General features: G+C 36.8%; 3 protein-coding genes and 1 long non-coding RNA gene across 4 annotated transcripts; 1 reads left to right on the forward strand and 3 right to left on the reverse strand.

Moving 5' to 3' along the window:
- Positions 1–191: 191 nt before the first annotated feature.
- On the reverse strand, positions 192–934 carry LOC113762405 (protein EARLY FLOWERING 4-like). Its single transcript, XM_027305849.1, has one exon. The coding sequence runs from the start codon at positions 795–797 to the stop codon at positions 351–353; it is 447 nt and encodes a 148-aa protein (XP_027161650.1). The 5' UTR covers positions 798–934; the 3' UTR covers positions 192–350.
- Positions 935–3,177: 2,243 nt separating this feature from the next.
- Positions 3,178–5,313, reverse strand: LOC113760980 (cytochrome P450 89A2-like). The gene has a single exon (XM_027303757.1). It carries the CDS (start codon positions 5,075–5,077, stop codon positions 3,434–3,436), a length of 1,644 nt encoding a protein of 547 aa, XP_027159558.1. The 5' UTR covers positions 5,078–5,313; the 3' UTR covers positions 3,178–3,433.
- Positions 5,314–6,788: 1,475 nt separating this feature from the next.
- Positions 6,789–8,505, forward strand: LOC113764054. Its single transcript, XR_003467448.1, has 2 exons — positions 6,789–7,057; positions 8,474–8,505. It is a non-coding gene; the product is annotated as an uncharacterized LOC113764054 (long non-coding RNA).
- A 1,430-nt stretch (positions 8,506–9,935) lies between these two features.
- LOC113761487 (GDSL esterase/lipase CPRD49) lies at positions 9,936–13,450 on the reverse strand. Its single transcript, XM_027304499.1, has 6 exons — positions 13,139–13,450; positions 12,421–12,498; positions 11,869–12,009; positions 10,958–11,034; positions 10,710–10,859; positions 9,936–10,466 (listed from the first exon to the last, which is right to left on the reverse strand). Exons 1-6 carry the CDS (start codon positions 13,247–13,249, stop codon positions 10,256–10,258), a joined length of 768 nt encoding a protein of 255 aa, XP_027160300.1. The 5' UTR covers positions 13,250–13,450; the 3' UTR covers positions 9,936–10,255.
- Between the last annotated feature and the right edge of the window lie 3,609 nt (positions 13,451–17,059).

Raw genomic sequence — 17,059 nt, forward strand, 5'->3', positions numbered from 1 at the left:
CTTTTTTTTTTGGGGTCACTCATTCAATCACGCATAGGACATCACTTCTAATACTGAACTCTGAATTCAATCGCGCATTCAAAGTTTTTTGGAAAAAAAAAAAAAAAACTGAAACTGGTTCGCTGTGCCGTGTTTTCAAACATTAACTCCTTAGGTTATTGAAAACTACAAACATAAAAATACATATTAGCTTCTGAAAAACATTCACACACCTTTTTACTTCCAAATTTCTCCACAAGACAATGATACGATTAGCACAAAGAACAAAAATAAAACATTTGCGTAGTATAATAAAACTGTGTGATTCCCTTGCAAAGTTGATGGACTCAATTTTGTTCCAAAAAAATTCTTCAGCTATCAGATTTTCCGGCTTCTTCTTTGCCACTAATCTGCTGCTGACACATGTTCGAAAAGTTAACGGAGAGAGCAGAATAGAGGGAAACGACTTTATTAATATTACCATTAATTTCCTGAATGAGAGAAACGTTTTTAACCAAATTGTCGTGAATTTTGGACCGATGGTTGTCGTTCACTTGCTGAATCAGAACTCGGTTCCGATCCAAAACCGACTGCACCTGTTGGAAGCTGTCAGTGAAAGTGGTCCACATCCGGGAGCTGCCGCCGTCGAAGGATTCGTCGCCGGCGCCTTCGTTCTCTTCCATATAGGAGTGGTTGACGAGATTGGCCGTGGTGGTGGTGTTGCAGTCAGTAGTTGTGAGAGCATGAGCTCTGGTTAGGGTTTGAGTGGTGCGGCGGTGGAGATTGTTATGGTGGTCGGCGTGAGAGCCGTCGTCCATGGCGGCTTCGGCGGAATAGAACCTTACACATATAAATATCTATGCATAATTTATAATGTGCCACTGGTGATGCATGAGTGGCGCTGAATGCTTCTACTAAACTTGCGTATTCGTTTCCTCAGAACGGAAAAAAAAAAAAACTTACGTATGCGTAATGTTATGAGAGCGAGACGCGATGCGGATTGGGCGAAATGTTTTTGAAGTCGTACTGGCCAGTAAATATCATTTACGTATCGTATTTTGTGTTACTGAATACAGTTATTGTATACGAATAAATTTTTAACTTACAATTATATTATAATATATTTTTATAAATATAACAAAATATAATGCGAATATCTACAAATAATGTAATAATTATAATAAGGGAAAATCGCCAATTTAGTCCCTAAACTTTTTTTTTCTGTCGATTTAGTCCCTATACATTATTTATAGCCAATTTAATCCCTAAACTTATATTTCGGTTCCAATCAAGGAGTTTCGCGGTGGCGCCACCGCATAATTTCCGTCAGCTTCCCAATCCAGCAACAAGAAGGGGTATTTTAGGAACTTCCATTCTAAAGCCTTAACCAAAATTAAAAAAAGGTGCAAACTCCACTGAAGCATTCCGCCTACAAAATTAAAAAAAGGTGCAATCTCCACTGAAGCAATCTGCCTGCAAAACAAATCATTTGCCACTAAAGCATTGCTCCCACTCCACCGTGAAACTGCAACATGACGGGCAATTTTCGACAATTTTTGTTTCTAGGATAATATCCTCTGTAAACCCCCACTATCCAATTTCAAATTGACATCGTCATTGCTACAACCATAGCTATTTCTCCAATGATTCTGATTCCGGATGGTCACGGTCGGCGTCGTGGTAGTGACTCCATTGGCAGAGCCATAGCTGTTCCGCCGGAGAAGAAGTTGGTTTGGATCGGACCTGGGATCAAAATAATCGAATGGTTGAATATCCTTAGCCCTTGATTTGATGGATTGGGACATGAAAGCGGAATCATGGCAGGAGTCAAGAATTCCTGGGTGGCAACTCCGTCGGTGAAGGAAGGATTGGCGGCGGCGATGGACTCCTCACGAGGACGAGAGGTGACTCCAAAGGATGAGCTGAGGCCATCATCGGCTTGAGGGTTTTGCATTTGGTTCTGCTGCATTGGTCCTTGCTTTGAAAATCCACTGCATAATTCACCCGCATTGGGTTTTGCAGGAGATTTGGATTTTGGGTGGGTATTTCTCCATTGAATTGGGTTTTGGGTCTTTTGGGAGATTTGCATTTGGTTCTGCGGCATAATTTCCTTCGCCAATTCTTTTGGGAGATTATGCTGCATTTGAAAAGCAAGGACCAAATTCAGACTCATTGGATTTTGATGGAAACTCAATTGGAACTCAATTAAATTTGGTTTGAACTCAATTCAGAATCTGATGGAAACTCAATTGGATTGAATTGAGCTGACTAGATTCGAAACTCCAATTCACAACATCCAAGTGAAGTCAAGAATTGAATCTTGAGTTATGAGAAACGGCAAGATTGCACCTTTTTTTAATTTTGGTTAAGGCTTTAGAATGGAAGTTCCTAAAATACCCCTTCTTGTTGCTCGATTGGGAAGCTGACAGAAATTATGCGGTGGCGCCGCCGCAAAACTCCTTGATTGGAACCGAAATATAAGTTTAGGGATTAAATTGGCTATAAATAATGTATAGGAACTAAATCGACAGAAAAAAAAAGTTTAGGGACTAAATTGGCGATTTTCCCTTATAATAAATCCAATTGACCCTGTTCGGATATGACGTAACGTGGCGTAACGTGTTAGTGATTTGACTTCATTGGTAACATCAAATCATCAATTATAGTTTGGCTTGTATATATGTACGTGACTTTATACGTGATATTTGAACATATTTTTTAATTAATTTTTTATTTTTTACATATCAAATTATTAAAAAAATATATATATATATTTTTTTTTTACAAAAAAACCCCTGCTTATCAAGTTTGACTTTTTAGGGCGAACGACTTCTATTAATTTTCACATCATAGGAGCAAGTGGGAGTGTGAGGGAACTTTAGCCTTCGTGACTTTTGAGCCAGATTAATCTGCACTGCACCCTTGTGGTAGCACACTAGTAGATATTTATTTAATTTGTTTTTGGAAGAGGAAAAGTTGAGCTACTTCTAAAAAATAAATAAAAATTGGTCACAAAGGAAGAAAGACCTGACTTGGCAGGCATAGAAATGAACTTAAAACTCAAGAGCATGCCACGATATTTGCAAGGTTGCTGTTTCGTGTCTCAAAGTCTTTAACCGCGTGAAGTGAAGCATCTATCAATCAGCAACCGGCAGGCAACTTGAATTTAAAGTTGTTTCATTTTAGAGGAATATGATGGACATGTAAAATCAACAGCAAGAAAAGCATGTTCATGTACCAAGAAAACAGAAACTAGCAGGAACTTTATGCATACAAGAAGACACACAACACATATAGCTTTGTCCACATATCTTACTAACAGCTTTGTTCACAGAGAGCTAAACCCAACCCTTTCGCTGCTGCTCTTAATTAGGATAGGAATATCTTCGAAGTAATTTTGCGTGGAGATCTTTCTACTACTTTAAAGTAGTAGCAGTAGTGTGTTCTAGACAAATCAAGTGGATTTAACTCTGGGGGAGACGTTCGCCCGCAGTGGATTTTTCATGACGACCGTAAATTCTTGCTTTTCCGACAGATCAACATCGTCACCGTCAACAGCTCTCCACTCGAAATGCCAAATCAAATTAGCCACGAAGTACTCCAAATGCAACAGAGCCAGGTTCGAGCCAGGACACACTCTCCTTCCAGCGCCAAATGGCATCATCTTTATCTCTTTACTCCCAGTAACATCGAACAGCTGACCTTCGCTATTGTCCCCAGCCATTTTTTCCTCTAAAAATCTCTCAGGCCTGAATTCCATAGGACTTTCCCACACTTTCGGGTCCCAGCCCATCTCTGCCACCATGAAATTCACAGTAGCGTTCTTGGGAACTACATAACCCTCCAACTCCACAGCTTCAGTGACCGAATGGGGCAGCACAAAGTGCCCAGGAGGGTGACGCCTGAGCCCCTCCAGCACCACTGCTTTCAGGTAAGGTATTTTCTGTAAGTCCTCTTCCTTCACCTCCTCCGTCTCCTTCAAACCGTCCCCGGACGACGACGACGATGACAAAGACAAAGACAAAGGTGGTGGCGGGCCGACAACCTCCACTATCTCTCTGTAAAGCTTGTTCTGAACGGCAGGGTACTTCACCAAGTTGGCCATAATCCACTGCAGCGCAGTTGACGTAGTATCAGTGCCCGCATTCAGAAATTCGGAACACAGCGTCACCATCTCCCCCTCACTAAGTTCCCTTTTCTCGTCCGGCAATTTCAAGCCCGCCAGGGTATCCACATATGCCACCACTTCTTCCTCCTCCTCTTCTTTATCATCATCGTTACGCCGCTGTCGTTTTGCTTCAATTCGGGCTCTAATCAAAGGAACCAGCAATTTTTCTTGATCTTCCCGTAATTTCAGAAGCTCCTTCCATTGGCTGCGAAACAGAATCTTCCCCAATCTAGGCAAGAAATTGAGAATATTATAGCGGCCAAAACTCAGCAGCGCCCGACGCATCAAACTCTCAACCTCCTGAATTTTTGTCTCTGTGAGCTTGTCCCCGAAGCACATGAGCAGCAGCAGACAGAACATGGCGTAGCGGAAGTGACCGACCACCGTCCTGTCCATATTGGCGGGCTCATCAGCAGCATGATTTTGGTGGAGAAATCGTTGGAAGAGGATGCCTAAGACCCAGCGGCGGGCCCGGGTGTATGACTGGACCCGAGACGGGTGGAGAATCTCGGAAGTGAGGTTTCGGCGGAGAAGGCGCCAGGTGGGGCCGTAACGGGCGGAGCTGATGTTATGCTGGTTGCTGTTGAAGATTTTGGCGGTGGGAAGAGATTTTGGGCGGTCGGAGAAGACAGCGCCGTTCTGGACAAGGGCTCTGTGGGCCAAGGAGTGACTTGCGACGAATATGGAGGGGCGAGACCCGATTCTGAGAGAGATGAGGGGGCCGTACTTGGCTTTCAATCTTTGAAGGACGGGTTCTATATCGGCGAAGGACATGCGGAGCCATAAGAAGCTGCCGATGACTGGGATGGTGTAGGGTCCCGGAGGGAGCTTGTCTTGGGTGTTGTTAGAGGAGGAGAGCAGGCTAAGGAGGGATTTAAGGATTGCAGAGATGCAGAGGGAGACGACGATGATGAACCAATACGTCTCCATTGTTTTGTTTTCCGGTTTTCCCAGTACCCCAGTTTCAAGATTAAATAAAAGATTGGGACTGGGAGAGCTTCCCTTTCCTTTCCTTTTCTTTCCTTCCCGGTGGTCTATTTTATTTTATTGGTCTTGTGGTCTAGTCGTCGACTCGTGGTTGAGTGGAGGACAAGACAAATGGAAACAGACACCGGCGGGTAAATCATAAATGTCGACAAGACAAATGGAAACAGACACCAGCGGGTAGCGTCCATACTCCATAGTCCATACCACACTTGACACTCCGGAGGAGGAGGAGGAGGAGGAGGATAATATATATACTACTATTATATGTGATACTAAAATGAAAGAGAAAGTAGTAGTGATATAATAGGAAAGACGACGTGATTATTATGCTGAATCAAACTATAATATATTGTGTTTGGATTGCATTTTTCGTCATTTTTCATGGAATAATTTCTATAGCGATTTGATATATGTGAGGAAAAAAGGTGATAGAAAATGTGATTACGAAAAACGACAATATTTTCCGACGGAAACAAGCAATTCAAGCATGACCTTAGTTTAGATGCGATACTCAAAATCTGGGATTATTGATTGATTGCGTCAAAATTTGTGGTACTATTTCTTTTTATGTTTTGTTAGTTTGGTTTAGTGTTTACGTTTATTTCATGGGAAGATATGTTTTGTTGGTTTCGTACACCGCACCAGCCCTTGATCCCCTACGCGCACATAATACAGAATGTTTGAGTAAAACTACGGATTTCAAAGCGTAGATAGTTGCATACTACCAAGTACGTACATTTGAAAAATACACTAAATTAATAATACGTACAATAACAATATATAATTTTGACATCCCCTGTCACGCTGTAAACTTAGTTTTAATTTCTATAATTGTGTACGAAATGTGAAATTAGAGATCTTAAGTTTAAATTCCTTCTCGCCTTCTCTCTTCCTACTTTTTAAATTCTACAATTTTCTTATTAAAAAAACTAAACTAATTAAATTGCTGTCATATTATTGACATTATATATATATATACACACACACACGTATAAACTATGCTATAAGTCTCTCTCTCTCTCTCTGGGTGATATAAGCGTGTCTTATTTCGTAGAAAACTCAGAAAATGTATGTTTATATCTAAATATAAGAGTGTTTTTTCACAAACACCGGACGGTTGGAAAAGTTAGTTGCAAAGTATGACATGCTTCTCGAGGTAATCCCAAAGAATAGTCTAGACACGCAAATAGATCTTCCATTCTCTATATTTTGAATTTACATCCATTTTTGTTGTTTGACTTGACAAACATTCTGAAAAAAACAAAAAAACAAGAACGTTCAAAAGGCATGTAAATGTCATCATCAGCACTCTCACCATCGATCCACGCCACGCCATCTTTCATGGTAATTTTGACTATTCGTGCTGTTTATCTTTTCAGTTTGCTTTTGTTTAGTGTAACCCCAAAAAAAAAAAAAACAATTGAGGGTCTGTTTTTTGGGTGTAAAAGGTTTTCTGGAAAATATTTTCCTGATTTTCTATTGTTTGGTTGGATTTTTGCTTTGGGAAAATTTTTTCCTACTGAAAATAAGTTACACTCACCGAAGGAAAATAACTTCCTTATCTCTTATCGTGAAGTTATTTTCCTCAGCCTTCTCTTCACAGCCTCGCAAGGATTTTCGACATCAGGTAAACTACTCCAGCATCTCTCTCTCTCTCTCTCATTTTTTTTCCTTTCATTCCCGAAGAACCCCCATTCCCGCTTCCTCCGGCGTCAGTCCTCGGTGGCGATCACCTCCTCCGACGACACTATCTCGGCAAATCGGATTTTCGGCATCAGCAAACAAATCCAAGGGAAAGACCCACTCTTCTTCGCCGGCGGCATCTCCAACTCTGGCTCATTCCGGCTCTGGCAGCAACATCTCATTCCCGTTGCTACAATAGCATTTCCAACAAGGGTGAAGACTCCTTAAGTATTTCCAGAGGTATGGTGGTCTCTTATTCCCTTTTCCTTTGAAAAATTGTCTAGAATTACTGGTGTAGATTCTTGAAGTTGGATTTGAATGAATTTTTGTGGGTTGCTTTTGTTTTAGTTTGTTCTTACCTGATTAGGGTTAAATCTGATTTGATTGATGCTAATGAATTAATTTGGCTGCTGAGTTTTGGGGGTTTTATGATTCTTTGAATCAGAATAGTTGCTTGACCTAATAAAACTATAAAAGGGAAATTTTTCTTTTTCTTTTCCATCTTAATGCTTTGTTTTGCTGTTGGACGTTTGGCCTCAAAGAAAATTGGCAAGAAAAAAGACCTGGTCTTTGTAGGCTCTAATTAATGGATATCAAAGAAGGTTAACTTCTTTGGATGTCTGATTGATCGACTAGTCGCCGTTGGCTTTACTTGCAGAATGATTCAACACATAAAGGAAGCGTACAATTTTAGTTTATGAAACTTGATAATATTTGATAATATCAACGGAAATTTACAACTTTAATTTGATAATAATTTTCTAGTTGGCCTTTTGTTCTTTCTCTTCTATTGTTTTGGTCTAGGTGTTTTTTTTTTTTTTTTACTAGCAAATAGAGCTAATAATTCAAAATGCTAATTAGTTTATGACACTTGCATTGGTCTACTTGAGAATCACAATTTGGATTTTCTTAGTTCTTCGAAATTGAAGAAAATTCCTTCTGTCTGTTGCATTCCTTGCACATTTTGATGTTATTTACTGCTATTAGTGCAATTTTCATTGAATGAAAATTATCTTGCTGTTTATCCCCAAATTAAAAAAAAAAGAAAAGAAAAGGCAAAAGGGGGAATTTCTTTTCATTTTAGGTTTTAATTCAATCCTGTTAGACATTTGAACTAGAAATAGCATTAACGAATGACCACTGGTTAGAAAGCCTCCCAGGCCAGAAACCTTCAGTTCAAGTTTGCTTGATTGGTTTACAAGATCACTGCATATATGTATCAGCTGTTAATCAGCCAAGCTTCAGTTGAGTATAGATTAATTTGATCCGAGCTTCAGGCTAGAAAGCCTAGTTTTCTGACTAGGCAAAATGGAAAACAGGACAAGAAAATTTCAGTTGTAAGAAAGTTTGCATATAAATAAGTCATCCGACAATACTTTATGGAAATATCAATCAACAACAATATCAGCAAGCGAATGATACTTTGAAAAAAGTGGATTTGGCTGGGATGATACTTTGAAGGTGATAACTGCCAGTCCTAGTGTGTATCATGAAAGATTGAGGTGTCGAATAAAGTACATGAACTGAATTATGCAACTGCCTTGTCGGAATAATTGTTTCTTGTATGGCCTATGAGTTATAATAGGTTGTGCTTCACGAGTGGACTTGATGTTTCTTTCACATATTAAGATATTTATTTTTCCTGTTGTGTTTCAGCACCATTGAACCTTGGAGGTGATCTAGAAGTGGAAAAAAGCAGGGCTGACTTGCCACTTGCCGTGGCCTTGGGAATTTGTAGGTGCAGGCCAACTGGATTTGTTCAAAGCTTTGTTTTTCTAGCTGATCAGTGCTTGAGTTGATATCTGTTCAAGACTATGTTTTTTCTTTTCTTTTCTTTTCTTTTGAATCTATATATCTAGAGATTGATTGAAGATCGGGGGATCAACTGTCTTCTTGGCTTGTAATGTGTATATTGCAAATTTGCAATGCTGAGTTGCAGCAGCAGTTGCTACTACACTTGATGATTCATTGCCGTCCAATTCCCCACCAACTACACCAAAAAATATATATGTGTATATATAAACTCGTAGCATATAAATATAAATTTGGATGCAGGGAACTCGACTTCTTGTTTTATTGTTCGTTCCCATTTTGTCACAGAAGTTGCCATTTGTCCAACTAAAGCAAGATTTTTTTTGCTTCAATGCAAAGAATTATACTTGAAACATTTGTGTCTTGATAACCAAAAATGAAATGTTCATCGCATTTCACTTTTTTATAGTGACACTCTTACTATCATTTTTAATGTAAAGTCTAACAAATGATAACTATATAATAAAAATAAGAATGAGATATGAAAAATCAAAATATTTTCATTGACAAGCCAAACACCGGAAAATTATGAAAAAGGGAATTTGGAAAATTTTTTCACTTAATAACCAAACATTGGAAAATTATGGGGAAAGAAGTGATTTTTCAGGAAAATGACTTCGATGGAAAATATTTTTCCTAGGAAAATATTTTCAGTCCAACCAAACAGACCCTGAGTGTGTGCTTATTTCAAAAATGTATAGTTAATTTTTTTTTTTTTTTTTTCTTCTTTTAACGATAAAGCTAATATATGTGAAATCATCTCAGAACATAGATCAGTTTATTTAAAAGGGTTAATTTCACTTTGTCCCCTCAAACTTTGGACGATTATCCACTTAAGTCCCTAAACTTCAAAATGGGACACTTAAGTCCCTAAAATTATAAATACCTCCCACTTAAGTCCCTGAACTTATAAAATGGGACACTTTAATCCCTAAACCCTTATAAAATGAGACACTTCGACCACCAACGGCATTCAGGATTTATTAACAATTTTCCTTAAGTGGGAGGTATTTATAAGTTTAGGAACTTAAGTGTCCCATTTTAAAATTTAGGGACTTAAGTGGGTAATCGTCCAAAGTTTAGGGGGACAAAGTGAAATTAACCCTATTTAAAAAATATACAATATCTGCTCCCTTTTTTTCCCTTCTTTGAAGGAAGTTGTTGAATTCAAAATCATGGTAGAAGCAAAGAGAGGATATAAGTTACAGTCCTTAAAAGTCATGGTAGAGAAAAAATGAGGATTTGAATACTTTTAAAACTAATTTTAAATGATAGTATAGTATAGATATCTGGACAAGAAAACAGATTGAAGGTCTTAACAACCCAAATTTTACCCCAAAGATCAAAGAAAGAAAATCACCTGTCAAAATACAAAAACTCGCCTTTTACATAATCCACACCCAAAATTTTCCCACAGTTCCGTGCATTTATTGATTAAAAAAAAAAAAAAGACAACAACATGAACTGAGACAACCAGCAAAACTTCCAAAGTAAAACAAAACATTTTAGCGACAAAATAGCACTTCGCAACTGCAAAAGAAGTTTTCCAGTTTCCCTGCTTTGAGTTCTTAACTGAAGCATACATCTTGCTTAGCAACTCCAGCGGGACGACAGCTAACGCACAATCTACTCCCATTGACCTTCCCAGTGGTTCCACTCAGATGCATTTATCGTGGATTTTCCGTCAGCGGCCACGAGGTCATATGGTGAGTCCTCTGAAAACTCAGTGGGCATGGATTTCCAGTGGAGAGATGGCACCCAATCAGCTTCCCTCAACACCTTCAGTATCTCTTCCACCACTATGTTACTCCCTTCTGCGGAAAAGTGAACCCCATCCCTGTGGGAGGCAAAAATGTGCATTGAATACAATTGTGGAATAAAATATACTAGCGTTTCGATAGCATATTATACTTCCGGATGATTATATTGCCGTTCTTTTCCTGGATTATTATCATTGCAAAACTGCATATCGACTAGTGCTAATTCCTAGCCTGGATTCCTGCATTGTACCGGATGCAGTACCTATTTGTTCATGTCTCCAAGAAAGAGAATGTAAAGAATGGGTAAAAATCAAACTTACGTGAAGCAAGCAGTAAGCCAATCATCTCGTTTCTGAATCGCATTGAAAAGATCAATAACCTTTATGCCCATCTCTTTGCATAACTCAATTAAGGCTTCTGAATACATCTGGCACAACTCATTTGTTCGAACTATCTCACTAAGCATAGGACTGTTCGGAAAGAAGAAAAGGCTTAAATGACTAGTCATGAAATTTGGAAACGAAATCAATGACAAGGAACAAAACCTAAGAGATTGGCATCAAATTACTTGTAGGTTGCTTGAAGTACGGCCTCATTGACTGGTGGACAACTGAGGAAGATTAAGCGGGTTGAGTCGGAAAGGCTCTGACGTTTAGATACCATATTAGCAAGGAGATGTACACAAATTTTTTAACAGATTAACCAAAAAGGATGGCAAAAAGAAAATACACATCAGGCATCATGCTACTGCACCCACTGACATTAAGACCTTCGATGGAAATTTATATTGCGGTTTTTCCAATTATTAATCTGATCGTAACAGCATAATAGGAGTGAGGAATTTTTCTCATTTTCTTAGTTTTTCTTTTTTTCTTTTTTTTTTTGGGGAGAGAGAGGGGGGGGAGGGGTTGTTGGAGACAATAACAAGAACCTTAAAATCAAAAGGAAATTGAGGAACTTTAAGCTTCTATATGTTCATTCACGTTCCTCTGAGAGTGGAAAAAATCACTGGTATCTTCATGAAGCTATGTCATCAAGTTTGCTCTCCTATGGCAGAAATGGGAATTTAGGCCTGCTTGAGTAATCTTTGTCTTCTCATAAGAACCATAGAACATCGAAATACAAACATTTTAAGGGTCATCTATCTATTGACAGAAAATCATAGTAATTGTTTTCCTCACACACTGGCATAGCAAATGGAGTGTACTGGCTCACCATAATCCCCATGGAAAAGGACTGATTCATTAACAGAAGCAAGGAATATTGCCAAAATGAAGAATCCATTTAGCGCTTGTTCCTAAAAATAGCTTTTTTATGTTAAGTCTGTGTCTGAATATTTTGTATCCCGATAGACCTTTAATAGGTTCAGCCCATGGAAACTTGCCAATAAGTAGCAAAACTTAAAGCGTAAATCTTTAGTGACTCTTTACATATCTAAATTGTCCTCATTCTTAAAGATGCATTGCTCAATCAAGTTACCTTGAGATGAATCGCAATTTTTCTCATATTCTCAACGTATTCTGCAAGTGGCACATGGGGACCCAGTCCAGATGGGTGAGGCCCGATTGAATCATTGCCACCAAAGTAGACAATCACCAAAGCAGGCTGAATAGCAGCATCCTGCAACAGCCAAACATAAACCAACTGTCAAAGCCCTGATACTGATAGACATCACATTCACTTAACAAACAAAGTCACCAACCATGTAACATTAACAATTGCTATCAGAATTAAGCACAGCACTAGAAGAGGAAGTTGAAGAAGACATCTGAATCAATGACTTAAAAAAAGGAAAATCCTACAAAGCTCTAATTCTGCCAAAGCATCCAAGGGAGTAGAGTGACTAGCATATTGTTTCAAAACAGTGGTTCTGATACTGTCTCAGATGCATCTTTAATAATAAGTTTTTTCACCCCATCAAAATTCTTAACCGGAAGACACAAAAATGGTGCGAACAAAGTAGTAGTAGCATGGACTGCGTTCAACATTATAATCTTCAGAAACTTTGAACCCCAGCACAACATGGAATACCTTTGGAAAAACTTGATCAAGGACCTGGAGAGCACGTCGTGAGTTCCACCCGTAGTATCCACGCATTATAATGTCTGCCTACAAGTGACCACATGGTAGACGAGGAGATTGCATTAGACTGTAGTAGAATTTTCAAAATACTGCATCATGACTCCAATCAAAGCCCCAAATGCGTCAGCGAAATGGGCCTTTCATTTGACAATGCAGCAGTACACGGCAGGGATACATATGGGCATGGATGTAGAATATGTATGTAAGCCTTTGGACAAAGTTGATCGAGTTGAAAAATTACACCGTATTTAGCGTAACTTCCAATATATGCGACCAAAAAAGTGAAAAAGATGAAATCAAACTCGCAATAGAATATTAGCAAAAATCGAATAATGCAAAGTGCACCAGGAATATAGTGCGCTTAGACATGCCAAATTTGCATTTACATATAGTCAATCGAACTTTTATCATCTTAAATCATAAGCTGAAAATATAAAAACCTGATCAGCAAAGTATCAAAAGCATCCCCAACTATTTTAAAAAAACGGATAAAACATGACAAGGTTGAATTGAATGAAAACTCAAGTGTGTTTGTGAAGCGCACACTCCGCAATTTGAAGATCCCCATTTTATCATTATGTAAATTATTAATATTAGATGAGCTTTACTTTGGAGAAGAATAATATTTCACTTTGGGGAAAAAATTAATAATAATAGTAGTAATTACTTTGCGAGGGTAAATATCAGTGAGAGTGGCGCCCCAACCCTCATTGGAGAAGCTGAGCTGCACAATCGACGATCCAAAGAGAACAAACTGCGGCCTCAGTGGTCCCACCATCTCCGCCTCTTCTTCCTTTTAGCAATTGAGTGTTGCCTGACAATTTCGCCAGAAATCAGCCCAAAAACAAGAAGAGGGGTATCTTTGGGGTCTGCCTCTGTTGGAAACTCAAGAAAAAAGGAGACCCAGTAGTTAAATAAAAACGCACGACTGGCAACAGCAAGGGGATGCTATTCAATGAAATAAATTTGAGAGTCATAATAGCAGACGGTGTGATGACGCAGGCAGAGGGCCTTCAATTCAATTCAATTCAATGTCCACCGTGTTTTGGGCCTTCACTATACCTACCTACGTTTATGATAGCTAAGGGCCTTCAATTCTATGTCCACCGTGTTTGCTTCTCCCTACCGTAGCCACATTTATCATGTGTAAGAACCAATAATGTCCACCGTGTTTTGGTTATCCCTATTCCCTACCGTAGTCACATTTGTGATTGTGATGATGACCTTCAATTCAATGTCCACCCACATCGGCTAATTTCTTAGATTATAGGTTAAAAAAAAAACAATCCCGCAAATGCACCTCTGACATGGGCATTTTCTTGTTCTATAGCGGCCGTGCTGAATCAGCACGGCCGCAAAATAAAAAATTCAGTTCCGTAATGTCAACCGTCTGCAAAGTTCAACAAATTCAGTGCGCCAGTTGAACAAATTCAGAGGCGCAGTGTCTGCGAAATGTCAGGCGCGGACGTGCTGACTGGGCACGTCCGCGCCAGAGAAACAGACTGCTCCGCTGCTGCGCATCTGTCAGCGCGGACGTGCTGACTGGGCACGTCCGCTGCCGACCAAAAATCAATGCTGTCGGTTGTGTCAGTCGCGGTTTTTGGAATTTTTGGTTACGGTTTTTGCGTTAATTTTTTAGTTTTAGGTTTTAGGTTTTTAGCATTAGGGTTTTTTCGTTAGGGTTTTAGGTTTTTAGCATTAGGGTTTTAGGGTTTTGGATTTTTAGCATTAGGGTTTTAGATTTTAGGGTTTTGTGCGGGCAATATAATTGAATTTAAGTTATGAATTATGTGATTTTGTATGTTTCCTTCAAGATAGACGGGAATTAATTTTACAAGTTTATAATAAAAAATTACTAATTTTTAGTATTTCAAATTAAGAACAAAAGCTAACACTTATTTTAAATTTTAAATTTAATTACTTTAGTTTTGAATTGGACTAACTCGTATATTTCATTTGGGCTTACATTCATTGTATTAAAGTCATGTAGGTAATTTCTGTTTGGATCAGACGCCTCATCCAAATATCCAAATTTGTTATGTTAAAGGTTGGGTTAAACAATGTGGACCATAATATTTATTTTTATTTTTCCTTTGTTTATCTTTTAATATGTCGATTTAGATATTTTATATGTTTTAGGCATTGTATAATTTTCTGAAAATATTTTTTCTTTGTTTTTCTTTTAATATGTAACTTTAGATATTTTATATGTTTTAGGCATTGTATAATTTTCTGAAAATTATACAATGGATTCTTATGTTCACTGATTTTAATCTAAGTCCATAATTTATATTTATAATTTGTCCCCTAACTTTTGCTTGGATAGTGCTAGGGTCTCAACATTTGCCAAAAATGGATTATTTTTTCATGTTTGGAGTTCTGGCCTTTCTTTATGATGTTAATTCGTATTTTTTGTGAATTAATTCTGACTTTTAGGTATAATTAGGGTTTTTAGTAAATTTATTAAGTTTAGGATTTTAATTTAACAATTTTAGAAACTAGACTGAATAATCTTTTGTTTGTAGATTTGTTAATCACTTTGGTAGTCTAATTAACCTAAATTTGAGTAGATTATGAATAAAAGGTTAGTAAAAAAAAGTTATTTTTAAGAATTTGCATTTGGCCCCTTAGATTTTTAAATACATGGTTTTACCCATATTTTTAAGTTTAGCCCCCATGGATCTTTGTTGCCCTTATCAATAACATTGTTCTAAACTTTTTAATCCGTCATTCGTGTTTGTAACTTTAATTTATTATTTGTTTTGCAACGTTAGTGGGTTTCTTTTTAATGACATCCGATCAAGTATTTAGGGTTACACTTTTGTATTTAGGGTTTAGGGTTTAGGGTTTAGGGTTTAGGGTTTAGGGTTTAAGGTTTAAGTAATTAGGATTTAGGGAAAAATAAAATTAATCCTACGTACAAATTATACTGTTTGGAAAATTAACATTCATTAGATAACTACCTAACACAGCTATTATTTACACGTGATCAATGCTTAGGGCGCATGTTGCCTTTACTCTTCCCCTTACCCTTACCAACATTTTGCGGCGTTGTGGAAGGGCAGCAGAATCTCTTCGGTCGTCGTCTCTGACGCTCGCCAATAACGACACCAGGATGATCGGGATGGGAGATCATCGACCGTCTCTACTTGAGTAAGCTGACTATACTGGAGATTCGTAGGGTCGAATAAATGGTAAGGTGGTTCGGCCTGTGGTTCGGCCTGAATCCCACTTCCAATTTCAAAAGTTTGACTAACATGACCACAATAATTCGAAATCTCCTCAACTTCAACATAAATTTCAGTGGGTTGTCGACTACCAGATTTTAGGTAGTACATACCAGCCACTCCATTATCATCAACCAAAGGCATCGCACCAAAAATACCAGGTTGGGGGCAATTTCGAAATATCAAATTTATCCTTTGCCTATTTCGATCTAAACCCATGATATTGTATACTCTGTCTAATAATTCATCGTATCCCACCATTTCTGTCAAGAAGAGAACTTTTTTGGGCATAGGTGGATCGTAAAAAATTGAGCCTGCAGCGTATACAATTTTTCCTCCCCAATATAGTTGCAGTACCATACAGTTATCGCTCGACATATTATGCCTAATTTACACATAAGTAACAAGGTGTTATAAACTTTTTAATGAACATATATATTTACATGCTTGGTTACCGTAAAATATTTAAATATAATTACCAAATATAACTTGTAATTATTATCACAAGCAACGCCAAAATTAATTATATTTTTATTTCATTTATGTATAATCTCTGCCAAAATAGTCGCTTATATAGTTTTTATAATAATTTTAGTAAACTAGAATTTCACAGCCATCCTAAATAAATTTCATTACTTTAATTTTCAAAATAACCTGATTAAACTAAATTTTAACCATAATCCTAAATATACTTCAATTTATTAATTTTTAAAATAAATACATTCACCTAACCTCATTATTCATGTCCCTAGATGCCTTTGTATTCTAAATAGAACATGATTTTTTACTTAAATTTTGTATTATTATTAAATCATTATCAAATCCATAATAGTTGTTAATTAAAGAAAGATTCATGTATTCTAATAAGCAGGAATTAATATAATGAAATATATTTATAAGTTATAAATTATATAAATATTTATATAATGAAATATACAATAAATATTATTAATTGAAATATTATAAAAACACCATATTTATAATATTATAATATTTATAATTAATATTAATGTATATTATATATATTATATATTTATAATATTATATATTTATAATTATTATAAATATTTTATTTTATTTACGAAATACTTTTATATATTTATAATATATTTATATAAATATTATATACTATATATATTATATATATTATATATTATATATTGTACATTTATACAAAATATATATATTAATGTATTTTTATAATATACATTTATATTATGTATTATATCTAATATAATTATTTATACATATTATAAAAAAAATTTTACGTAAAATTTTTTTTATACATTTATAACATATTTATATAAATATTATATACTATATAAATTATATATAATATAATATAAATTATATATTATATA

The sequence above is a fragment of the Coffea eugenioides genome, chromosome 2 (assembly GCF_003713205.1).
Source record: "Coffea eugenioides isolate CCC68of chromosome 2, Ceug_1.0, whole genome shotgun sequence".
NCBI lineage: Eukaryota > Viridiplantae > Streptophyta > Magnoliopsida > Gentianales > Rubiaceae > Coffea > Coffea eugenioides.

Coding starts and splice junctions, on each gene's coding strand:
- LOC113762405 (XM_027305849.1), bottom strand. CDS start 797: ATGGACGACGGCTCTCACGCCGACCACCATAACAATCTCCACCGCCGC.
- LOC113760980 (XM_027303757.1), bottom strand. CDS start 5,077: ATGGAGACGTATTGGTTCATCATCGTCGTCTCCCTCTGCATCTCTGCA.
- LOC113761487 (XM_027304499.1), bottom strand. CDS start 13,249: ATGGTGGGACCACTGAGGCCGCAGTTTGTTCTCTTTGGATCGTCGATT. Junction 12,010..12,420: donor TTGATCAAGTTTTTCCAAAG/GTATTCCATGTT, acceptor TGGCTGTTGCAG/GATGCTGCTATTCAGCCTGC. Junction 10,467..10,709: donor TGGCTTACTGCTTGCTTCAC/GTAAGTTTGATT, acceptor TGCCTCCCACAG/GGATGGGGTTCACTTTTCCG.